We start from the raw sequence: 25377 nt of genomic DNA on the forward strand, positions 1-25377 counted from the left end.
GACTTGTGTGTGTGTCTGTTGAACTTCTTTCGCACCGCACGTAGACATCCGTGCTAATCGGAGGTGCGAATGGGGTGGGGGGGGTGACCGAATCCCGGCGAGGAAGCGAGTGCGGGGATACTTCTTGAGTCCATGGACCCTGGTGGTTCGCCTGGTCCCATAGTCCCCACTGCGTTATGGGTCTTGGGCATCTAGGGATGGGCGTCTATGAAGTGGTCGTGTCGGGGGTCCAGGTGGCCTTGTTCTGTGTAAGGGGGTCTCGGGATGCTGTCGTGGTTCTCTGTGTAGGTGCCGAGGGATTCCGAGCTACCTGCTAAGGGGTTCTGTATATCGGGTCACTGGGGGCCTTGGATAACTGTGGATGCCCTACTGGGACCCCGTGCAAGGGCTGAGGGATCCCTGTATGGGTGTCGCGTGGGTCCCCTGTGTATGGGGGTTTAAAAGGGTTCCTTGTGTTAGGGGTCTTTGGGCCCCTGTTGGGAAGCGTTCACGTGTAAGAGGGCAGTCTGTGTAGGGGGGGCGGTGTTCGGGACTGGGGGGGGTCTATGGGTTAATGTGTAGGGGTCTTGGATAAACTTTGGGTCCCTGTATTCGAGGGGGTCTCGGGGTAACTTTGGGCCCCTGTATTCAAGGGGGTCTATGGGTCCCCGTTTAGGGGTCTTGGAGTAACTTTGTGCCCCTGTATTCAAGGGGGTCTATGGGTCCCCGTTTAAGGGTCTTGGAGTAACTTTGGGTCCCTGTATTCAAGGGGGTCTATGTGTCCCCGTGTAGGGGTCTTGGGAGTAACTTTGGGTCCCTGAATTCGAGGGGGTCTATGGGTCCCCGTGTAGGGGTCTTGGAGTAACTTTGGGTCCCTGAATTCGAGGGGGTCTATGGGTCCCCGTGTAGGGGTCTTGGAGTAACTTTGGGTCCCTGAATTCGAGGGGGTCTCTGGGGTGCTCCCTCGCCGCCCTGGCCCGGTTGTGGCGCAGTCGAAAAAGGCGCGAGATCTCGCGAGACTTGGAAGGCCGCGGCGGCCGCTCTTTTGATGAAGCCGCGAGCCTCGGCCCAGATCTCGCGAGATTTCCGTGAGGGGGGCGGGGTCGGGCACGCTCGGAACCACGTGACCGAACCCGATACTGTACCGTCAGTACAGTACAGCAACGCAGCCCTGATTTAACGCGGGTAAACATCGTCACGGCTCCCTGCCATGTAATGATCTTACTCGGCGTACTCTAAGACTCGTATTGTGTTTCCCACAGTCGCCCATTCCCTCATCTTCGTTCACTCCTCACCCTCATCACCCTCATTTGCATCAACATAACGCGATCATAACATCGCCTTATCGATCTCATCACTCCTCACCCTCATCACACTTGCATCGACACAACGCGATCATAACATCGCCTCATCGATCTAATCCATCATCACCCTCATCACACTCATTTGCATCAACATAACGCGATCATAACATCGCCTTATCGATCTCATCACTCCTCACCCTCATCACACTTGCATCGACACAACGCGATCATAACCTCGCCTCATCGATCTCATCACTCCTCACCCTCATCACCCTCATTTGCATCAACACAACGCGATCATAACATCGCCTTATCGATCTCATCACTCCTCACCCTCATCACACTTGCATCGACACAACGCGATCATAACCTCGCCTCATCGATCTCATCACTCCTCACCCTCATCACACTCATTTGCATCAACACAACGCGATCATAACATCGCCTCATCGATCTCATCACTCCTCACCCTCATCACCCTCATTTGCATCAACACAACGCGATCATAACATCGCCTTATCGATCTCATCACTCCTCACCCTCATCACACTTGCATCGACACAACGCGATCATAACCTCGCCTCATCGATCTCATCACTCCTCACCCTCATCACACTCATTTGCATCAACACAACGCGATCATAACCCTCTGTCACAATCACCGTCATTCACCTCATCACTCGCCCATCCCATCGTTATCGTCTTTTCGTCTCGTCTCCATCACTTCATCTCATCACACCTTACCCCTCATCACACTCATCACATCAACATCGCGCGATCATGACCCCCTGTCGCAATCACCAGCATTCGCCTCATCACTCGCATCATCACCAAACCACCTTCACCCCAGAGGTCTCAAACAGGTTTTGATTCCGTACCCGGCCGCACCAGGGTCGCAAACGGGTACCCGTACCCGGCCGGGTACGAGTAGCCGGGTATCGGGTAGGGTACTGGTATCGGGTACCCGGTTGCGACCTCTGCCATACCCTCTACTGGCCCATTGATCGTAATAATGATGCCCATGAACAACCTGAGGCTCGAGGCTCTTGCAGGAGGGTCCAGCTAAAATTGGGGTGTTTGAATCAGAATCCGTATTTATACAGGAGGGATCCGCTGAGCTATTAAGCTCCTTTTCACAAATCTCCAGTATTTCACAGATCTCCAGATTGGTCAATTAATGAACTGTAATACACACAGACACAGTACAGTAAAACCTTGGACTGCGAGCATAATTCGTTCCGGAAACGTGTTTTGTAATCCAAAGCACTCGTATATCAGTTGTGAGCACGTGACGCTCGGCAGACAAAGCGTATACACGTACTGCTCGTATTGCAAGACCTCGCTCGTTTATCAAATTAATATTTATTAAAAAAATTTGCTCGTCTTGCAAAATACTCGCAGACCAAGTTACTCGCAATCCAAGGTTTTACTGTATATAAACATACATTACATAAATACACAATACATAGGCACCATACATAAATCCCTTACGTAGACACGTACATCAACATACACATCACATACACACTACCTATACATAAACATCACATCGACACAACAGTACATAGACAATACGTAGACACACCGTACGTAAATATACACGTAAAATAGACGTACAGTACACAGACATCCATACACATTATATACTATAGCCATACAGTGTATAGGTATGTATAGTATACAAATGCATTATATTGAGTGCATACTGGAGACATGCAGTAGATACAGTATATAAACCATGCGCATACAGACGATGCACTGTGCATTACCTAAATATAGTGCACACAGCACATGCAGTACATTTTATACGTACAGTTACTACTAGTCAACCCTATCCGTATGCGCTACACATGAAGTTGTGTGTAAGCGTGGAGTGGTGTGGGCGTGAGTGAGTGGTGTATCTGTGGCTGAGTGGAGTGTGCGTATTGGCCAGTTGTATTTGTGGGGTGGAGAGTGTGCGTGCGTGTTCAGTGTGTGTGTGAAGTGGTCTGTTTTGCTGAGTGTATGAGTGGTTGTAGACGACTTTTCTGTGTGGAAGTGGTGTGTGTAATGGCTGGTGGTATGGGCAGTGTTTAGCGAGTGTGCCTGGAGTGGTGTTTGTGTGGCTTCGTGAATGATTGGTGTAAGTGTGGCTGAACGATTGGGGCTGGTGTGTGTTGCATGTGTTAGTGCTACTTGTATATGCGTTCTTTGGATGTCTGCATTGTACTTTGTGAGTGAGTGGGTGATGTATGTGTTGTTTGCATGCGTGGTGCTGGTGTGGCTGAATGTGTAGTGAAGTTGTGTGTAACTGGTGTAGTATCTGTACCGAGGTGTGCGCATGAAGTGTTTTAAGAGTGGCACACGTGTGCCTGGGTATACACGTGGAGTGTTGTGCGAGTGGCTGCATGTATCGGCTTAGAGTCGCAAGCGCACATGCGGAATATTGCGAGTGTGATTCTAGATTTGAAGCTTTCGTGACTGCAAGGATTCATATTCTTGGTTTTTTTCGGTAAAGTCACGTAGGTAAAAAATTTAAATTAATAAACGTAAAATAAAAATAAAATAAAAAACCACGACGTTTCGGAAGCAACACAAGCTTCCGTCTTCAGGTGGAACCGTCACAGCACGATAGCTGTATCAAGTGAGAGAAATACCAAGAAAACCGTACCTGCATATATACTGGTTGAGGGTGGGAGGAGCCAAGGTAGGCCCTGAATATTATTTTTGTGAGGTTCGGTGCGGCTGAAGCACGCTGTTAGGAATGAGCCTCTGTTGTGTAAACTAGGTGCGGATGATGTAAAGGTGCGTGTAAAAGGGACTGAGCCTTTTGTTATGTAGAGGTGGTGCGGCTGAAACCGCTGCCAGGAATGAGTCTTTGTTGTGTAGAATGGTTGAACTGGGAGGTTCTAAGAGTTGTTAAGGTGCGGCTGATGATTTTACCTACGTGACTTTACCGAAAAAAACCCAAGAATATTGCAAGTGTGACATTGCTACTATCGCTCCCCACGCAGGGCAGGTGCGGGCGGAGGAGTGGAGAGGGGCGGAGGAGTGGAGAGGGGCGGAGGAGTGGAGAGGGGCGGAGGAGTGGTGAGGAGCGGAGGAGTGGTGAGGAGCGGTGAGGAGAGGAGCGGGAGTGAAGGGAGAGCGGCAGGCGAAGGGCATGAGCAGTAACGAGTGTTTCAAATGTGGCCGCACAGGCCACTGGGCCCGTGAGTGTCCCACAGCCGGGGGTACCGGGGGTACCGGGGTTGCCGGGGGACCCGGGGCACCCGGGCCGGGCCCCGTTGGGGGGGGCCGTGGACGTGGGAGGAATCGTGGCGGGAGAGGAGGCTTCGCTGGCGGACGAGGTGAGAACTTGCGGGCGATGGTCTTGTTGTGTGCGAGCGAGTGTGTTATACTGGGGAGCGGTAGTGTAGCGGTCAGCGCGCTGCGCTATGAACCCAGCGACCCGAGTTCGATTCCCGCTCATGCTAACACCAGTGGTGATTATCTGAACCGGTCCTGGGCCTCCCCTAGGTCGACTCGGCCTCAATTGAGTACCTGGTGCGGTGTGTAAACATCGCCACTAGGGAGACAAAGGCGGTCGGGCGTGGTGCTGGCCACCCACCGCCTCGTGTACCGTTCCGGCCTTCATAGGTGCTCGCTAACAGCACTTGCCCCTACAGTCTGTTAAGGCTATATGGGGGGTCTTTGTCTGTTATACTCTTTGGTTTTTTCGGTAAAGTCACGTAGGTAAAACAATAAATAAAATAACTAAATTAAATCACGACGTTTCGGAGGCAACACAAACTTCCTTAATCCGAAACGTCGTGATTTCATTTAGTTTTCATTTATTTTATTTTATTGTTTTACCTACGTGACTTTACCGACAAAACCAAAGAGTATGAATCCTTGCAGTCACGAAAGCTTCAAATCTAGAACGAGTGTGTTTTTCTGTCGTCCTCGGCCTAATAGCAGGTCCTTGGCTCGGACTGCTCCGTTCCAACCGTTATTGATCTGATATCAGGACGGGCCATTGCTTGAAACGTCATTAATGTAGTGTTGTTTTATATTTCGATTTAAAGCTTTCGTGACTGCAGGGATTCATCTTCTTGGTTCTTTCGGTAAAGTCACGTAGAAGGGAAATAATAAAATAATAAAAATAAAACAATAATATGAAATTACCGAAAGAACCAAGAAGTTGTTTTATATTGTCAAGCAGCATCTTTTTCCGTCTCTTGGGCTTAATCCCAGCTTCCTTCCAGAACTTCTTGCATCAAGCTGTCATCTTCGGAGGATGTGTCCACTAACCACATCTCTTGACCATTCCGAAGCATCATCACACCATCATCGGTTGTCGTCACACACAGCATCATGACCATCATTCTTCTAGAACTTCTCACATTCTTATTTGTGGAGATTGTACGCTAACCGCATGGTTTGACTTTTTTGGATTGTTCTAATCATACGTATTCCTGAACATAATGGAGAAATACTTTCTCAATAATATCTATCGTATTTATATTTATGTGTGTAATACAGGTAGGAACAACAGTTCCACACTGCCCACCAGGGATTATTTGTCTGTCTGTCATGCATTGCCACGCCCTCGATTTGTATTTCAAAGAGCGCTTCGGGCAGGCTCAGCACCACGTGACGCGCCGCCCCACGCAGCTTGCGCCGCGTGACACGAATTGCATGAATGCGCCGTCCAACCAAGTTCCCACCTGCCCACTCCGAAGGAACGTGTTAATTATACGCATGTAAATTAATTATATATGTGTGTGTGTGTGCCATTGCACACCCGGTTACAGTTTTTCACCAGCCGCAAGTCCTAATCCGATTCCCGACATGGGCCATGGTTGATCCACTGCAGGATGAATGCTTCCCCAGGCCGCCACCTCACACGATCCTGCGATGTCACAATCCACCCAGCAGCCATACAGTAAAACCTTGGATTGCGAGCAACTTGGTCTGCGAGTGTTTTGCAAGACGAGCAAATTTTTGAAACAAATATTAATTTGATAAACGAGCGAGGTCTTGCAATACGAGTAGTACGTGTATATGCTTTGTCTGCCGAGCGTCACGTGATCACAACTGATCTACGAGTGCTTTGGATTACAAACATGTTTCCGGAACGAATTATGCTCGCAATCCAAGGTTTTACTGTATTCTTATGGGTGACATAATCTCTCTCTTTTTTTTTCTGTGTAGGGGGCCCAGTGTTCGAGACTGGGGTGGGGGGAGCGTCTCTGGGTCCCTGTGGAAATGCGTGCGGTGTTTGGGTTGACGGTGTCTCTTGACTGACTTCGTTCACCTGTGCTCGCAGATAATTGCTACCGCTGCGGAGAGTCGGGCCACCTGGCGAAGGATTGCGAGCTGCAGGAAGATGGTACAATCATGCACACGCATGCATACAACTGCACGCAACAGCAGCAGCTCCAGCCGCCGTTAGCCACTACGGAGCTTGTGTCACACTAAGTGCACTGTGAGGCCATGTGAAATGTCGTAGGAGGTCATGTGACAGGCCGAGGTGCTGCTCGAGGTTAACTGAGATAACCGGCAAATGCACCACCACCTATGCTGCCCACTGTGCCAGCTTGCTGTGTCTTAGCCACCCGGCGCTCCACTCGTGAACGTCACTTCTGTCTTTTGTTTTTGGAGGGTGGCGAATGCCTCCACCTGCCCAGTAAAATCCTTCACGAGCCTCCTCCACATTGGCCAGTCTTGATTGGACACACGAGGTAATGATCCCCAGTATTACCTTGAGCAGACTGTACGTACTTTTAAATCTAGATAGAAAACTCATTTAGAACTGATTCTTGTGTTTAGTTTGTCCTTTCCCCACACCTCCGATGAGCACGGTTGGCTAAGTACGGTGTGAAAGAAGTTCAGCATGCATACGAGCCAAATCCCTAATTTCGATCGGATCATTGGGGTTTATCAGTAATAGATAAATCGGCATTTTACGACCCCCACTGCCACTGTGTAGCATATTATTATGTGCCAGGGACTCTGAGATGATAGGACAATAGTCTGAGTCCATAATTGACAATAAGTAACGGCAAAGCAGTTATAAGTGACTCACAGAATTGTGCGCAGTTGCGTACACAGTCCACGACTTCCTTGAAGGCAAACACCTTCAGGGAGCGCGATGCCGATCACACGCGGTTCTAATTCGAGCCTCGATCGATGGCTGCGCCATCGCCGAACACGCGTCGAATAAAAACCAAGGGACCAGTCCTTATTCACTAACAACTATCACTTTTCATTGCTGGAGGGTTTGCCCCCCTACCTGACACTCCTGGCTCCACCATTGGCTAGGGAGACTCGCATCTTCTGCGACGAGCAGCAGCAGCAGCGAGACGTCACCCTCGTCTTTGTCCCCCTCCCGCCTCTCCCGCCTGCCACCCCTAACCCCCCCAGCTTGCTACAACTGCGGCAAGAGCGGCCACATCGCCAAGGACTGCAGCGCTCCGCGCAAGGAGCGCGAGCAGTGCTGCTACAACTGCGGCAAGCCGGGCCACCTGGCACGTGACTGCGAGCACGCCGACGAGCACAAGTGCTACACCTGCGGTGGCTTCGGCCACATCCAGAAGGAGTGCACCAAGGTCAAGTGCTACCGGTAGGTTGGGGTGCGGGGTCGCGGGGTCGCGGCCCCAGACCGGGACGTGCGCCGGAGGAATACTTTCCCGAAACCGTCACCGCGGCTTTCGTCGTCGCTTGCGACCGCTTTGTTAGCATCCGAGTGAGTAGTTGTACGACGAGAACCGTCGTTTTAAAGCTTTCGTGACTGCAGGGATTCAGACGCTGTCTCCCCGACAGACCTGGTCTTCACCTGAGGATGGCTGCTTGCGTTGTGGCCGAAACGTCGTGAGAATTATTTTATTATGTTTTATTTTTATTATTTTATTACTTCCCTTCTACGTGACTTTACCGAAAGAACCAAGAAGGAGAACCGTCGTGTCTGGCCAGACAGCCCCTCTATAGTAGCGCCCACCCCCCGACCCACGTTGGGATCGGAACGGCCGATCGTAGCTGAGCAAATGTTTTGCGTGGTGACGGACTACCTCTGCTACAAATCGCTGAGCATCTCGAAGCTTGAAAAGTCGAGTCGGTCTCAGCTGTGAGCACCACGTTGCGCAGCTGCTCGCAACCGGTTGTGGAGACATCCGTGCGTAAGCGATTCGATTGCGGGTAACCAGTTGTTTAGGTGCGGGACTCCGCTTGTAGGGTTTTCTGCACCGCTGGAAGGTCACACACACCGCATCGTGTGCGTCTGTGGGTGTGTCCACGTTTGCGCGTGTGTTCATCGGTGCATGTTCACGTACGCGTGTGTGGGGAGCGGCGGTGCACCGATTTTTTTGTTCCACGTTGGGCCACGAACCCAGCGACCAGAGTTCGATTCCAGCTCGCAGCCAACATCAACGTGACGGCGATTATCTGAACTGGTGCTGGGCCTCCCCGAGATTCGTGGTTCTCAAACTTTTTGTTGTTGCTGCTGTTCCCCTTCTATTGATTTGTTTCAACCGAGTACCCCCTTGCTTGAGCCAACATGGTTCTAGGTTAACCATATGGATGTAAAATCTATCATAGTTATTTTATATTGGCAGATTCATACGTGATTATTTACCAATCAATGACTATTATGTGCGATGTAATTTCACACATTTATAAATTACTTCACGTACCCCCCTGGGTCCACGTATCCCCCGGTTGAGAACCACTGCCCTTGGATTGACGCCCTTAAAATGAGTACCTGGCACGGTGTGTAAACATCAGCAACTGGGGAGACAAAGGCGGCCGGGGTTTGTGCCGGCCACACACCCCCACTAGCTCGTGCGCCGTACCGGCCTTCATAGGTGCTTCTAGATTTGAAGCTTTCGTGACTGCAAGGATTCATATTCTTAGGTTTTTTTCGGTAAAGTCACGTAGATAAAAAATTAAAATTAATAAAAGTAAAATAAAATAATTTTATTTATTTTATTTTTATTTTACTTTTATTAATTTACATTTTTTACCTACGTGACTTTACCGAAAAAACCTAAGAATATTCATAGGTGCTGCTCGCGTACAGAACTTTCCCCCAACGACGACAGCCTGTTGAAGTGTACGGTGTGCGGGTTGCGATCTCTGTCTGTGTCAGGTGCGGCGAGACTGGCCACGTGGCCATCAACTGCAGCAAGGCGAGCGAGGTGAACTGCTACCGCTGTGGCGAGGCGGGACACCTGGCGCGGGACTGCTCCATCGAGGCCACGGCCTGAGAAGAGCAGCCGGGGCCGCCCCTTCCGTCCCGCCCGCCCCCGCCCCCCCTCTCTCGCCCCCAACGAGGCGGGGGAAAGAGTTCGGGGGGAGGGGGGCGCACGCAAGTGTCGCCGCCAGTGGATAAACCGCGCGGAGGAGGAGGAACGGGCTGCTGTTTTTGAGCTTTTCTTTCTTTTTCCCACCGAGTTTACCGGCCCTAACCCCCCCCCCCCCTTTGTTTAGCTTGGTAGAGGTGTGTGCTATATTAAATTTACTTCAACGATGAAAAAAATTACGAAAGCGTAAACCCCCCCCCCACTCCCTTTTCCTCCTTTCTGGGGCTTTAATGGTTGTGTTTGATGTGTCTCTCGGGAGGTGGCGTGGGTGTCTATTCGAGGGATCAGCAGGGAGATGGGAGACGATGTGGTTAACCCCGTGTGACGCGCCCCTCCCTCGCTTCGGCTCCCTGCTCGTGGGCCCCCTCCCTCCCCTCCCTCCCCTCCCTCCGTCTCTCCCCACCACTTGGGCGCCGTCTCAACCAGAGAAGCGCCGTCAGCGGGCGGCACCTCTCCGTCTTTTTCTCACACCGGTTTCCATTGGAGCAGCAGCAGCAGCAGCAGTAACGGGGAGCGCGGGTTGTGCTTGCAGGCCCGGCCACGCCGTAGAACCAAGCTAGGGCGTGGGTTCGGGCCAAGAAGGGTCCTGACCAGGCGTGGGCTCTGAACAGATGTGGGTTCAGATCATGGAAGTTCTGGACAGATGTGGTTTCAGATCAGAAAGTTCTGAACGGATGGCAGTTAAAAATGGATCTGGGTTCAGGCCAAAGAGGCTCTGACCAGGCATGGGTTCAGATTGGATTTGGGTTTAACGCCAAACTGGTTTTTGACCAGGCGTTGCGTACTGAAACAGATGTCGGTTCTGAACGAATGTCAGTTCTGAACGGATGTGGCTAAATAGGTTCAGGATACATAGGGTCCTGATGATGTGGAGTGGGATTCTGAACAGATGTGGTTTCAGATAGGGACGGGGCTTCCAGCCAAATAGGTTTTGACCTGGAGTGTCCGCTATTCCTGATGTAGGTTCTAAACAGAACATGGGTTCACATGTTAAAATGATTTGCAGTGGATGCACATTCATACCAGACGTGAGTTCTCAACCATATCGGTTTTTATCCAGAATTGTGACCATACCAGATGTGGGTTCTGAGCAGAAACTGTGGGATGGGTTAGGATCCCACAGAAGAGAGGGGTGGTATGCGGATTATGCGTACGATCTGGCTGGAGTGGGCGGTGAAGACTACAGCAGGAGTTTTCTCTGCGTCCACGCCACTGGTCACTTGGTTTTATCTTGACAATTCCCGTTGGGGCCACGGAACGCGATGCAGAGAGGTTTCGATACTGCCCACCCCTGCCACCCAACTTCCCCCGCCCACTACCCATGAGCCTCACGGTTTTTTCTGCATCTCGGGAGCGAGCTGAAAAAACGTTTTATCCACCGGCTAAAATTAAGAAAAAATGTGTTTGAGCCTCCAGACAAGTAACGTAACTTAATATATAAATACATTGCCGTACACCTCGTTATAATCCCGCATGTGAACGTCTCGGGGTAGTACAATTGAGACGATGGAGCGGCTCCGTGACCTCTGCACTGCCAATGGCGGCGTTCAGCTCAACGGTGCAGCCAAAGGGGACAACCACCGCCACGGGCGACACGGGAAGGGAGGGATCGGCTGGGCAACCACCTCGCAGAGGGTGGCAGCGGGGGGGGGGGGTCATAGAGTTATTTGGCAAAAAGGAACCAAATGCTTCCAGCTCAAAAGACCGTTTTAACTGCCCTCCCCTTCGAATTTCAAATCCTTTTCAACTCTGCATACCTCCGCTTAGCACGGAGCGAAACATGCGGAACGTTCTTTGGCCCCAAAGGCAATTCCTAACTGTTGCGACGTGAACCAAGTGACCATTGGATGGCAGCATGGACCAGAGAAACAAGTTTTTTTTTTTTTACGAAGGTACACAATGTTACTTTTATCAGCTTCCAGTGCAAACGGCTCGAAACTGGGAGGAGGCATCACAGCGATGGGTGGCGGTGCACCGCGCGCACACGAACACCGTGAAGCGTGGGCCTCGCTTGTGCCAGTGGTGGTGTCGTGTCGATTGATCACTTCGCCGAAGTTTGGCGAGCGTTATTTTTGTACAACTGAACCTTATGGCGGTACCCCGGCTCTTGCATAATGTCCGTGATGCAGTCATTTTTAGGCTGTCGATGGTCGGCGATGCGGCAATCGACTCATCTCGACGAGCTTTACACGATGCACGACGGTGCGTGTGAACGTTCAGGGTTTCGGCGCAATCGTCATCGCTGCATTTCGACATCCTAAGTAGCACCGATTTCGGATTGATTGGTACCCCCAGTCACGGAGTTAAGTACACCCCTGGAAAAAAAAAGTGTCCCACAAATGAAATATTTAATTGCCTCGGACATTTTGTATTATTTGGAACCTCCATAAGGAGCAACTTAGCTTTGGTTACATCGTGGCAAATTGAGAAGAGGGAAAAACTTTTTTTTAAACGAATGATGAGTTAAGTATAAAAGACTAGTTCCTTGTTTGTAGCGCTTTATTTGAACTGTACTTGTCAATAAAACTGCAGGAGGAAGGGGATTTGGTGCACTCGCATGCGCGTCTATTTTTTTAAAATCCTTTGTATTAAGTTCGCTTGCTTGCTTACGACCGTGCAAATCTTTCGGTCGTTTTTTAACCCACTTCCCGTTATCCAATCGAGCTGACATTTTGCACACAGACTCGTTGTGCGTGACAATGTTCGTGAAAATTTTTTTTCCAAAATGTTACACTTTTTAGGACAAATATTATATTTAATTACCAATTGCAATCATCTGACCCATAGGTGGCAGCCATCTCAAGCCAGAGGACGAGAGGACTCTAACCGCCACGCATATAAAGGATTTATAGTGAAAAACTTTGTTTTTACGGGTTAATTTTTTTTTTAGTTTCCGTGGGTGACGGCAGTGGTTTGTGCTCTGCTATTGGAACCTGGTGACTCGAGTTCTTCTCCTGGCCGTGAATAACGCCGCCAGTTCATTTGTCACCATATTCTCCGGATTGTTCAGGCACGCCTTACATTTTGGGGTATTTGTCATGAAGTCTTTTATAATCGGGAGAAAGTCTGGCAATACGGGCGCTCTTTAATAAGAATTCCATTTTTCATAAATGTGCTAAATTCCTCTGCTGATATGCAAATTCCTTTGTTAAGGCGCCCTTCCTCCCCTAACCCAGCTTAAATATACGCTGCCAAGCTTGGTGGTGTTCATTCAGACGCTGTCTTTCCGACAGACCTGTTCTTCACCCGAGGACGGCTGCTTGCGTTGTGGCCGAAACGTTGTGAGAATTGTATTTTATTATGTTTTATTTTTATTATTTCCCTTCTACGTGACTTTACCGAAAGAACCAAGAAGATGAATTACAACGGCGTATGCGTGTGCTCATCGAGCGAGAAGCGGTATTTATTTGGAGCACGCTGCTTTAAAATCGTTCTTCTGTAGGATGAGCCTGTTTTTGGGTGAAGCAGAGAAAGCTGCTCAAATCCGTCGGGCACGGCGTGGGCTTGTTGACGAGATTGTTTCTGGACGATGGTTCTGCATGGCTGGTGGTGTCGCCTGTCCGCTCCGTGTGGTGGTCGCGTACCGCTGGGGTGAACTGTCTTCCGGAAGATTGCGAACAACGCTCAAACGCGCCGAAAGTTCACGTTCATTGACGAGAACCGGACCGACATGGCATCCGAGCGGTATACACAAGGGCTGAATGTTTTGGGGAAAATATCTGCGATTTTTCTGACATTGCGATTTGATTTGCGATAAAAAAAATTTAAACTGAAGCTTCAGTTCAATATTCACTGTGTAATAGATTTAAAACGTGAAGCATTACCACATGATACCATAAAAAAATGAACTGCTCTATATGCTAATGCAAGGATGAGCACTTAAAATATATCAATTGCTTCCAAAATGTATTTAAAATGTTCTAATCGAAATAGAACAATTAAACATAGAACAATTGTTAAGTTAAATAAAGTTATAATAAAAAATAAAATGATTCCAATAAGAAAATAGGACTTTTCAAATCGCAAAAAATTGCAGCCTTTGTGATTTGCTAATCGCATTGTTTAAAATTGCGATTTCGATTTGAAATCGATTAATCGTTCAGCCCCAGTATACACCGGGTCTCCTAAAGCCATCCATTGAATTTCAAATGGTGATTGCTACAAAAACCATGTCTAAATTCGCTCTAGCCACCTGTAATAAGTTGTCACGTGTGACCCACCCCCACTTTTGAATCCCTTCCCTCGCCACCTCTGAAAATGCACGCCCACTTCTGCGTGCGCCCCTCTTCCCGGACAACTTGGCCCAGTCATATGGTCTTTCGATTTTCCTACAAGTACCCATTGATCCCTCGCATTCATTTTTATTCCAACCGTTAAATCCTTGACCTCGCTCCCTCTCTGCCCATGCCGTGCCCATAGGTAAAGAGTTGCATGTCCGTGCAAATAAAAACTGAGCCAGGCCTGGTGCGGTGTGCAAACAGCTGGGAAGACATCTTCTTGGTTCTTTCGGTAAAGTCACGGAGAAGGGAAATAATAAAATAAAAATAATAAAACATTACGCTGTCTTTCCGAAAGACAGCGTCATTCAGAAGCTGTCTTTCCGACAGACCTGTTCTTCACCTGAGGACGGCTGCTTGCGTTGTGGCCGAAACGTCGTGAGAATTCTTTTATTATGTTTTATTTGTATTATTTTATAATTTCCCTTCTACGTGACTTTACCGAAAGAAACGTCGTTATTTTATTATGTTTTATTTTTATTATTTCCCTTCTACGTGACTGTACCGAAAGATCCAAGAAGATGAATCCCTGCAGTCACGAAAGCCTTAAATCGAAATTTAGCTGGGAAGACGTTGGGAACCAGGCGTTGTGAACGCCACACCACCCTACTGTTTTCTGTGTTGACCTTAATAGGTGCTCGCAAACAGCACTTTCCCTGGCAGTCTGGAAAAACGTGCGATATTTAGTAATTCCAACTCCTACTCTTCAAGAGAGCAACTCGGAGGCTTGAGGAACCACAGGTAAGCGGGAAGGCAGAAGCCACGGAGTCGGCACCAACAATTGCCAAAGGTTTGCGGTCCTCTATATACAAGGGCAATGGTTCCTAACCTGGGGTGCGAGATGTCCTTTCTGGGGGTGCCGGATTTTGTTTAGAAGGTAAATCATCGAAACAAATTGAACACGAGCACGTACGTACAACTACTTTGTTTCATCAAACCCATCACATTTTTTTAAGCTCCAGAACCAAAGGGTGTAAGGCTGCTGTAAAGGTTAAGCACGATGTACTTGTGTGTATTGAGCCAATGGGTTACATGGCGGAAACCCAAGCGTGCGAGAGGCAAGCTTGTAGAGATGGAACAGGCGGAGTCCACATTTTGCTGTACCACAACGCTCATGGGAAGGGAGTTTTGTGATCTACCAACCCTCGCTGCCATCTGTGCTGGTGATTGCAGGCGTCCGTAGTTGCCCCTACCCACCTTTCAGGCATGGCTGCCAAATGCAGGATTAATCTACAACAACCAATGCTTGTTCCTTTGGCAAAGAGGCATTTATTTACAGCTCTTTGGAAATTATTTACAGTTGCGTGTTTAATCGCCTGCCGATTCGATACATTTTCACGCTTCTGGCTCACGATTCAATACCGGGATCTTGCAATCGGTGTTTTTCTACGGCGTGGTCTGTCCCGTTTAACTGAAGGAGCATAATGTGATTGCGTAAATCGCGGATAATAATTCATTTGTGTTTCATTAGCAAAATAATCCACTTTAATCTTGAGTTGTATTGTGACATACCGGATTCAATCTAGGAGAGCTGGCCACGTCGGTCGGGGAGAGCAAATGTCTCACAGTTGGAATATTGTGAGTTTTCATCCGGCTTGGGAACGTGGAATTTACACCACTGCCCAGCTCGGGCTGTAAACATGAGAATGAGCAACACCGCAATGCTTCATTCGCTCGTAGCAGGAATCACTTTGGATGGAATGAACTCGGCAGATTAAAACTTGCGAGATGTACAACAGAGACGAAGTGCTCGTATCGAATCGGGACCCCCCCCCCCACCATGTTTGCATCGGCTTTCTCGCGTGTTCATGCTTCACGAGACCGCGAGTGCGACGGTTTGGGGGAAGCCTTCATCTAGTCGTGGATAGATCACGCACTTCCCATTTAGCACGGCTGGCTATGTACGGTGCGACAGAAATTCAACGCACGAAACGACGACAAAATTATTGGCCAGGTCACGCTTTCCCCCAAATCCGGCGGACGGTCATCTTAGGTGGTGGGGTGATATTGTTGCCTCTTCGCCACTCCACTGTGCGTGCTGCTCTGTCCTTAAACGGCCGCGTCGGGTTGGATCAGTGCGTGGGGTACAGCCGCCCCATCGTGGCTCTCCAGGCCCGCACCAGCATCCTCACCAGGGCCGAAGTGGGGCGCAGGGCAGCAGGTGACGCTGCGACGGAAAAACACTTGGAACTATTACCAACGTCTCCCGTTGCAGACGTGACGTTAAGGGGGTTAAGGGATTGTGTTTATCATTGGGCTGTTGGGGGAATGCTTTGGTGTATCATCGCCTCGCGTCTCGTCTCGACCCATCCGTCGCCAGAGGTCGCAAACGGGTTTTGATTCCTTACCCGTACCCGGCCGCACCAGGGTCACAAATGGGTACCCGTATCCGTACCCGGCCGGGTACGGGTAGTCGTTCCCTACCCGTACCCAGCCGCACCAGGGTTGCAAATGGGTACCCGTACCCTGCCGGGTAAGGGTAGCTGTTCCCTACCCGTACCCTACACGAAATGAGTGACAAACGGCTACTCACCAGTGACTCACGGCCTACCCGTACCTGTACCCGGCTGCAACAGGGTCGCAAACGGCTACCCGTACCCGGCCGGGTACGGGTAGCCAGGTATCGGGTGGGGTACGGGTATCGGGTACCCGGTTGCGACCTCTGTCCGTCGCCCTGTGGCAGTCGGGCCAGGTGACTTGGTGAGCGGTAAGGTTGCGAATTCAAATCCTGGTCAAGGAGTTCGCTCGGCACATCATCCCTCCGGGGGCCAATAAAATATGTACCACTTTGTGGGGACGTCAACAGTGGTCCTATGGGTAGACTGGCACCTACCATAGCAATGTTTCCACAATTGACTGAGGCCTGTTGAGAGATGAGCACCGCTTCATTGCTTATTTGATCAGAAAATTCACTTTTAGGTTAGCACTGGTGGCCTTTACTGCGGCCCACGACAATATAAAAATGTGAAAACATCGTCATCGTGCTGCTGTCAAACCCCAATGGTTTCAATTGTATGGCGGCCCTCACACTGACGATGTCTTATTGGCGAAAGTGGCCCCCCCTCTGAAAATTAGTGAAGAACACTGGCCTAGGGGATCCCCAGCGGCAAGCACCCCTACTGCATATGGGAATGGCTTTTCATTCGGAGGCAATGTTACTCAGTGGGTTTGAAACGCGGGCTCGACTGCCCCCTGAGGCCTGTGTTGGGAAAGTTAAAATCCTCACCGGGGTCGAGTTGGAAGAGCAGCATGGAGAGGAGGAAGAGGAAGAGGGCGGCTTGGCGAACGGGGGCTCCGGCCACCGACATCACGGCCAAAAGGGTCCGGCACACGCGGCCCCAACGCTCGTTAACGGGTCTGCTGCTGCTGCTGCTGCTAATGCCATCGCCTGGAACAACACCGCCAAAGTTATCAACATTTACAGCTGCTGTTCGTCACCGAGTGGCGGTGAACGTCACCACAGCGCTTGTGCCGGGCTAGGTGGACTTTGAGGCCACGCGAAGTGTCGAAAGGCCCGTTGGCAGGCGGTCACAGAACAGACCCAGGCAGCATGGGTTGACTGACTGAGATGGCTGGCAGATGCACCAACTGTACTTCCCACTGTGCCAACTGTGTTATCTGCCCGGCGCGCCGCTCGTTGTTGTGTCGCTCCTGTGCCCTCCGTTGTTGCTGGAGGGCCACTGCCTCCAACTCCCCAGCAGCAGCGTCCTTGACGAACCTCCACAAAGGCCGACCTTGACACCTGCTGGTACCGGTAATTATCGGCAAGTCCCAATTATGGCCATACCGCCACCAACATCATCGCACCTCGATGACCCCACCATCACTATTGCCGCCACCACCACCACCACCACCACGACACCTCGAGCACCGAGGGTGTCGTAATCTCGCTGCGAGCAGCAAACAAGCAAGAGTCGCGCTCCTTTCCATCGGTTGTCGCATGGCGGCCGACGGACGAGGCACGATGAACGTCTTCCACTCCTTGATTTGTGTGGTCACTGCAATCGCATCCTGTAGGCCAGGTATGGGGGAAACCTTTTCCTGAGCGAGAGCAGAATCGGACCTTCGGTGAGCCCCACTGGTCCTGAGTGCCCCGCGCCACCACCTCTACAACCACCAAACCGCACTGAGCGGTCAAACAATCCCCACAACCGCCAACATCGGAGACCATCCAGTGGTGGATTGATAAAGAGCTTTGCACAATAATACTGGTAGGAACCTCCTGGTTACACCAGCCCACAGGGGATTATTGTGTCTGTCGTGCAGAGAGGGGCTGGCTGGGGAGGGAGGGGCTGAGTGGGGAGGGAGGGAGGGGAGGGTGGGGAGGGGCTGGGTTGGGAGGGTGGTTTTTGGGTGGGGAGGGTGGGGCTGGGTGGGGTGGGGAGGGGCTGGGTGGGGAGGGTGAGGAGGGGCTGGGTGGGGAGGGTGGGGCTAGGTGGGGAGGGGGTGGGGCTGGGTGGGGAGGGGCTGGTCACCCCGTGGTGCCCTTATAAAACTCAACGTTTAACCTACTCACGCCGGCTTGTGCCCGCCCTCACAGTCGGGCATATTTGCGGAATACACCACGCCGCCGTTGACCCTGGCCATTGACCGAGCAACCCAACGTTCCTACCAGCTCCCTCCGCGGGAATGTGTTACCTGTTTTACCTCGGCAGCAATAATATAATGGTCTATCCCGATTGAAATTGACTTGACGGTGAAGCATAACTCTGCACTGTTGTGGGAAGGTGGGCTGGTACCATTTGTCTGGGCGGGCAGTGGTGGCTGCTGCTGCTGGTCACATGGCCTCTGTTTGGGCACAGAAGCCGCCCTCTCTCTTGCTTCCTGCAGCAAGACCTGGGCCCGGTCTCCCCGCCAGCTCTCCCACACCTCGGTCATGCTGCAAGCGCACATGCAGACACACGCACACACACCAACCATAACAAACACACACAGGCGTACAGACCTTTACATGCACACGATGAGACAACATGCATAAACGCATGCAGATCAACGCATACACGCAGATCATCGTCACGATCCATGGACAGTTAGCCCGTAGGTGTCCAATGCACATTTCGTCATTTGTTTCCACTTTCCTCTCTGTCTTGTGCCAATATGCTCAAGTAGTGACCACATCTTTCTGGCACCGATCTCTTGTGATGTCATCGTCAAGCCGTTCTCTGCGAGGTCTTCCTCTTCTCTTTCCTGTTTCCTTCCATTTTTTCCCCGAACAACACACTTTTAAAATGTCCTCTTGTCCATCGTACATGTGTCCAACCGGTGCAGATACTAAGGCAAAAGATCCCCCGTATAGCCGTTAACAGACTGGTTGGGCATGATCTGTTAACTGTCAACTATTAAGGCCACCATGGCACCACGCACGGACGCCTTTGTCTCCCCAGTGGTGATCTTTACACATCGCACCAGGTATGCACTTAAGACCGAACCGACCCAAGGGATGCCCCCTACTGGCTTAGATATGTGTGACCGTCGTTGTAGTAAGCGGGAATCGAACCCAGCTCGCCAGGCTCGGAGCGCAGTAAACTAACCACTGGTCCACCAATCCCCACAGCACATAGATACAAAGACATACACCATACCATGTACACATAGCAAGCATGCCACAAACACAGAAGCATTAGTTTTAACTTAATTACACTAAATTTCTGCTGCAGTTTTCTTGCCGTGCGACGAACTCTGGGCAGCAGGGCACATCCGATTAGCACGGTTGGCTACGTACGGTGCGAAAGAAGTTCAACATAGTTTGTTGTCCTTCCCCCGCACCTCCGATTAGCACTGTTGGCTACGTACGGTGCGAAAGACGTTCAACAAACGTGCATACACGAAACGTGCCCCTCGCGTTAAAAATAGAGATGTCAATCCAAGTCACGCGCAGGGTAGTCTCGCAACATCCAACGTCATTCACGGGCCGTTCTCTCTCGCACGCGGCGGTGCGCGCTGGCTCGCCGCCACAGTTTTCCCGAATCGGCTCACCTGCTGAGCAGCTCCTCCGCCTCTCCCCACCGCCGCAGCGGGAGCAGCACGTACGTCAGGTGAAGCTCCGCCACAAGGGCCGACCCATCCTGCGTCTGGTCTACGCAACATTCCAAGGACAAGCCTGTGATGATGTCGTTCTACGGGAGACGGAGCCTTCTGCAGCAGAGGTCGCAAACGGGTTTTGATTCCTTGCCCGTACCCGGCCGCACCAGGGTCGCAATGGGGTACCCGTACCCGTACCCGGCCGGGTACGGGTACTCGTTCCCTACCCGTACCCTACCCGAAATGAGTGACAAACGGTTACTCACCAGTGACTCACGGCCTACCCGTACCCGGCCGCACCAGGGTCGCAAACGGGTACCCGTACCCGGCCGGGTACGGGTAGCCGGGTATTGGGTAGGGTACGGGTATCGGGTAGGGTACGGGTATCGGGTAGGGTACAGGTATTGGGTAGGGTACGGGTATCGGGTACCCGGTTGCGACCTCTGTTCTGCAGCCAGGGCTCCCGGGATTGTGGAATCCCCTTCCTTGGGCAATTTGAGATTTCCGAGTACCTGTCACTTTTTAAATCACGTCTTAAAACTCACCTATTTGGACAGGCTTTATCCGTAACGTGAGATGTAAAAAGCAATTCTATTGTCCGATTGGATTACTCTGCAATTATTATTAGTCGCTTTTATCCGTTATTAATTTTATTGCCATTTCCAGAGTAGTCATTGATGTTGCTATTATCAGCTTTCTACTTCGCTTAGAATCTATTTATATTTGTGAGTATAGTTTTTTTTACGTACAGCACTTTGAGATACTTCAATATGGGAAGGCGCTTTATAAAATATATTGATAATTGTTTTTTTACCCTTCTATCTTGCAACAAAACTGACACCTTTTTTACGAGGAGTCATGTTTGCATAGACCACAATACCTGCAGTCATAATGCAAACAAAAAACATAACTCTGATAATGTATGCACTGTCCTTGAAGTTGATTGGTCCACACCTGAGACAGCTTCCAACTTCAATGACAGTGCATACATTAACAGAGTTGTTTTTGTTTGCATGACTCCTCGTAAAAAAGGTGTCAGTTTTGTTGCCAGATAAAAGGGTAAAAAAACAATTATCATTTTTTTTACTGGCAAATGAGGTTCCAATGGTGTAAAATATAGATTGTTATCATTATCCTCGCCTTCTCCCGTCAGGGTCGGCCTGTGGCCGCCGCCATCTGCCGTGGCGTCCGGTGTGGCTCTCCGGCGGGCGACGCGCTCCTGTAGCCAGGCCCACGCCACGTCCAGCACCATCTCGGGCTTCCCGACCTGGCTCATGAGCAGGATGCTGGAGGGTGGCCGGAGTCAGGAAAGGGTGGTGGTGGGGGGGGGAGGAAAAACGATAAGTGTGAGTGCGTAGGATGATGAGATCTTCCACAGTTGAGCAAGTACAGGGTAAATCTCGACTTAAAGCTTTCGTGACTGCAGGAATTCATATTCTTCTTGGTTCTTTCGGTAAAGTCACGTAGAATGGAAATAATAAAAATAAAACATAATAAAATAATTCTCACGACGTTTCGGCCACAACGCAAGCAGCCGTTCTCAGGTGAAGAACAGGTCTGTCGAGAAGACAGAGTCTGACTGAGTCAGAAAGAACCAAGAAGATGAATCCCTGCAGTCACGAAAGCTTTAAATCGAAAGGAATTCATATTCTTTGGAACTTTCGGTAAAGTCACGTAGATAGCACACGGTGTGAGGGCGGGAAGGTGATGCGTTCCAGAGTTGAGCAGCACATTGTGTGAAGGTGGTGATGAGTTCCGTGGTTGAGCGGCACAGGGTACCAAGGTGAACGGTGATGCGTTGAGCAGCGTGGGCGTTTCTTAATTTGTGGGTTGCGGGTGAGGACTCTAGTCACGACATTTGGACATCAGGGCTTTGACGGGGCCCAATGTTACGAAGGTGCGGATAAGGGTCTCGAGACGGATGGAGAGGCGAGAGAGTTGCATTCGTTGAGTCGGGGTGCGAGGCGGAAGGCACGATCAAGCGTCTCCGCAAACAGCCAGGGCAAGCTACTGCCGGATGCGGGAGACGTCGCGCAGACACGGGCTCCTCCCGAAAGCTGTTGGCGCCTCGCTGCTCACCACAGCTGTAGCACCTGGGCCGGCAGGTTCCCCGCTGACCCGTACTGCGCCAGCACCCAGGGCAGCACCTCGGCCCAGCGCTCCATCTCCGCCAGGGCCTGCACGCCTAGGGCACAGAGCGTGGCGCGGGGCCTGCGCCGACCGGCACCAACCGTGGCACAGCGAGCGCCGGTTACAATCGTCATTGTTCGTTACGCTGGTAGTAATTCATGGCAAGCGCAATTGACGGTGTAAATTCACTCTTTGGTTCTTTCGGTAAAGTCACGTATAAAGAGAAAATTATAAATTAAAGAACAGCATACTGTATGATATTATTTAATTATTATTTTCTCTTTATACGTGACTTTACCGAAAGAATCAAAGAGTAATTCCTGCAGTCACGAAAGCTCCAAATTAAATTTGGTGTAAATTAAGTCAACTGCGCTGCTGTAACTGTAATAACTGGACACATTCGTCAATAACACTTGCCATAAAAAGGCGAGACACCTACGAGTTTGGTGGAGCTCTCCTGGGTATGTAAATTATTTATCGCACAATTAGTTCAAAACTGTGGCGTCACGGTGGCTAGAAGATGTTAACTACCTCGCCTGGTATGCAGGAGGTCGTGGGTTCGATCGCACCCTGACTGCCTGCTGCTGTATATTTAGAGTTTGTGTGTCTCTCTCATCACCATCACGGTGGCTAGGAGATGTTAACTACCTCACCTGGTGTGCAGGAGGTCGTGGGTTCGATCCCGACCCTGACTGCCTGCTGCTGTATATTTGGAGTTTGCGTGTCTCTCTCTCTCTCCCCGTGGTCGCGTGGATTTTTCTCCGGGTCCTCCTGATTTCCCCTCCACGTTTAGAATCAACATCACCACGCGTTCAGAGTATTTGGCTGCTATACATTTCCACATAAGCCACTAACTTCGTTGAGCCATCATCTGTGGCCAGGTTGCTTCTGAACAAAAATATCTTTAAGGTATAGCGCAGTGGGCCTTACCTGATAAAATACAAAAAATATAGTTATATATAGTTTTAAACTCTAGGCCGGTTTCGACATTCATAGTCAAGTCGGATTTAAATTCCCAATATTCAAATATGCTCAAAATTACCCCCTCCCCCCCGCCAAAATATTGCTATAAAGTAGATTTCTGTTTATATGATTGTGGTTATGGTTGTACTTTATTAATCCCTAATCTCTGCCATTAGTTACAATGAAACAAGAAAAGATAAAAAAAACATAGCAATGTAATACAATATACTATTGGACATTATTGTAAAAAATAAAATAAAAACATAGCAATGTAACACAATACACTATTAGACATTAATGTAAAAAATAAAATAAAAATAAGAAAACCCGAGCAATGTAACACAATACACTATTAGACATTATTGTAAAAAATAAAATAAGAAAACCCGAGCAATATAACACAATACACTATTAGACATCATTGTAAAAAATAAAATAAAAATAAGAAAACCCGAGCAATGTAACACAATACACTATTAGATATTATAGTAAAAAAAAGAAAACCCGAGCAATGTAACACAATACACTATTAGACATTATTGTAAAAAATAAAATAAAAATAACCCGAGCAATGTAACACAATACACTATTAAACATTATTTTTAAAAAAATAAAAAAATAAGATTTGCCCCCCCACCCCCCCAAGTTGACTCCATGGCTACATCCTTGCGCCAACAACAACAGCAGCAGCAGCAGCGAGGTCCGTCTCGTGTTGCCGGCGAGAGAAGAGATCTGTGCAGACCGTCTTACCCACAGCCTCCTCCTCCTCCATCTCCCCTCGCGTTCTCCTCACACAGCGCCCACAGATCCTCGAATCTCCCCGTCACGAGAAGTCCATTGGCGCGTTCCGCCACCGTCGCCGAGACGGACATGGACGTAGAAGACAACGACGACGAAGATGTCGTCCCAGGGAGAAGCGCTCCCTCTGCTCTCTCTCTATGGCTCCGTGCTTTGGTAGCTAAACACCGCACCGCGCTTTCCTACCACCACCCACCCCACGTAATATGGCGGGCGATTGGTTCGCTGCTGCTGCTGCACAGCCGCGGGGCTGCACTGGGGTCTCCCATCCCCACCTAACATGGAGGGAGGTTGATTCGCTGTTAGGGGCCGTCCATAAATGACGTCACGCGATTTGGGACGATTTTTTGACCCCCCCCCCTTTCGTCACACGACGTCACAAAAAGTCAGACACCCCCCCTCCCTCAAAAATGACGTCACAAAGCTCTGCCCCCCCCAAAAAAAATAAAACGCGCTTCAAATCGCTTTATTGTCATTGAAAATAAGAATAGTTTAAGTTGTTGTTACCCTTTCTGACTTTATTCTTTTCAAAAGGTATATATGTGGTGTTTGAACATCTTAGGGGCCGTCCATAAATGACGTCACGAGATTTTGGACGATTTTTGACCCCCCCCCCTCGTCACACGGCGTGACAAAAAGTCAGACCCACCCTCAAATATGACGTCACAAAGTTCTGCCCCCCCCAAAAAAAACATGCTTCAAATCGCTTTAAACTATTGTCATTGTAGTGCGTACTTAATGTGGCGCTGCACTCTGATGTTGTAGGAGTGTTGTTATAACAATTAGTGTTGTTATAACAATTTTCTATTTATTTAAAGTTGCGCATTTTGATGTGACGTCACATTTCTCAACCCCCCCCCTCGTCACACATCGTCACAAAAATCTGACCCCCCTCCCTAGGTGCGTGACGTCATTTATGGACGGCCCCTTATTGTATTATCTGCTGGGTTCTCTGTGGTTCTGTACGAGGCTCTGGATCTCTGTTGGGACTCTTCCGATATTAGGAAGCCACTTTTCACTTTTACATCATCTAGATTAAGAAACTCATTTGTTTACAACTTTTTTGCTTCCTCCCCCCGCGCCTCCGATGAGCACGGTTTGGCTACGTGCGGTGCAAAGGAACTTCAACGTACAGTACATGGGAGCCGTCCATAAATGACGTCACGCACCTATGGGGGGAGGGTCAGACATTTGTGACGATGTGTAACGAGGGGGTGGGGGGGTTGAGAAATGTGACGTCACATCAACACGTTCTACTTAATTAAATAGACTTTTTAATACATGTTTTATCCTACAACATCAGAGTGCAGCGCCACATTAAATACGCACTTCAATGACAATAGTTTGAAGCATGTTTTTTTTTTGGGGGGGGGGGTGGCAGAGCTTTGTGATGTCATATTTGAGGGGGGGGTCTGACTTTTTGTGACGAAGGGGGGGGGGATAAAAAATCGTCCAAAATCGCGTGACGTCATTTATGGACGGCCCCTATCCCGTGAAGTGTCGACGGTTCGATATGGGCAGGAGGTCACGGTGACAGAACCCAGGTGGTGCCATGGGTTGGCTGACTGAGATGACTGGCAGATG

General features: G+C 49.9%; 2 protein-coding genes across 2 annotated transcripts; one reads left to right on the top strand and one right to left on the bottom strand.

Annotated features, from left to right (window-relative positions):
- The first annotated feature begins 4281 nt into the window (after window positions 1-4281).
- On the top strand, window positions 4282-12147 carry CNBP (CCHC-type zinc finger nucleic acid binding protein). The gene is made up of 4 exons (XM_078874067.1): window positions 4282-4612; window positions 6574-6636; window positions 7671-7869; window positions 9391-12147. The coding sequence occupies exons 1-4, from the start codon at window positions 4426-4428 to the stop codon at window positions 9506-9508; spliced, it is 567 nt and encodes a 188-aa protein (XP_078730193.1). The 5' UTR covers window positions 4282-4425; the 3' UTR covers window positions 9509-12147.
- Window positions 12148-12492: 345 nt separating this feature from the next.
- On the bottom strand, window positions 12493-24063 carry PEX26 (peroxisomal biogenesis factor 26). The gene is made up of 7 exons (XM_078874066.1): window positions 23746-24063; window positions 21982-22113; window positions 21043-21188; window positions 19858-19957; window positions 18621-18760; window positions 17108-17269; window positions 12493-16048 (listed from the first exon to the last, which is right to left on the bottom strand). Exons 1-7 carry the CDS (start codon window positions 23865-23867, stop codon window positions 15954-15956), a joined length of 897 nt encoding a protein of 298 aa, XP_078730192.1. The 5' UTR covers window positions 23868-24063; the 3' UTR covers window positions 12493-15953.
- Window positions 24064-25377: the final 1314 nt, after the last annotated feature.

Source organism: Lampetra fluviatilis, chromosome 38, assembly GCF_964198595.1.
Source record: "Lampetra fluviatilis chromosome 38, kcLamFluv1.1, whole genome shotgun sequence".
NCBI classification, from domain to species: Eukaryota; Metazoa; Chordata; class Hyperoartia; order Petromyzontiformes; family Petromyzontidae; genus Lampetra; species Lampetra fluviatilis.

Excerpts from the sequence above, each read along its gene's own strand:
- CNBP (XM_078874067.1), top strand. The coding sequence starts at position 4,426 with ATGAGCAGTAACGAGTGTTTCAAATGTGGCCGCACAGGCCACTGGGCC. Across the intron at positions 4,613-6,573 it reads AGGCTTCGCTGGCGGACGAG|ATAATTGCTACCGCTGCGGA; the intron begins GTGAGAACTTGC and ends CTGTGCTCGCAG. Across the intron at positions 6,637-7,670 it reads TTGCGAGCTGCAGGAAGATG|CTTGCTACAACTGCGGCAAG; the intron begins GTACAATCATGC and ends TAACCCCCCCAG.
- PEX26 (XM_078874066.1), bottom strand. The coding sequence starts at position 23,867 with ATGTCCGTCTCGGCGACGGTGGCGGAACGCGCCAATGGACTTCTCGTG. Across the intron at positions 18,761-19,857 it reads GCGGAGGAGCTGCTCAGCAG|CATGACCGAGGTGTGGGAGA; the intron begins GTGAGCCGATTC and ends GTGCGCTTGCAG. Across the intron at positions 16,049-17,107 it reads GCTCTTCCAACTCGACCCCG|CGTCACCTGCTGCCCTGCGC; the intron begins GTGAGGATTTTA and ends TTTCCGTCGCAG.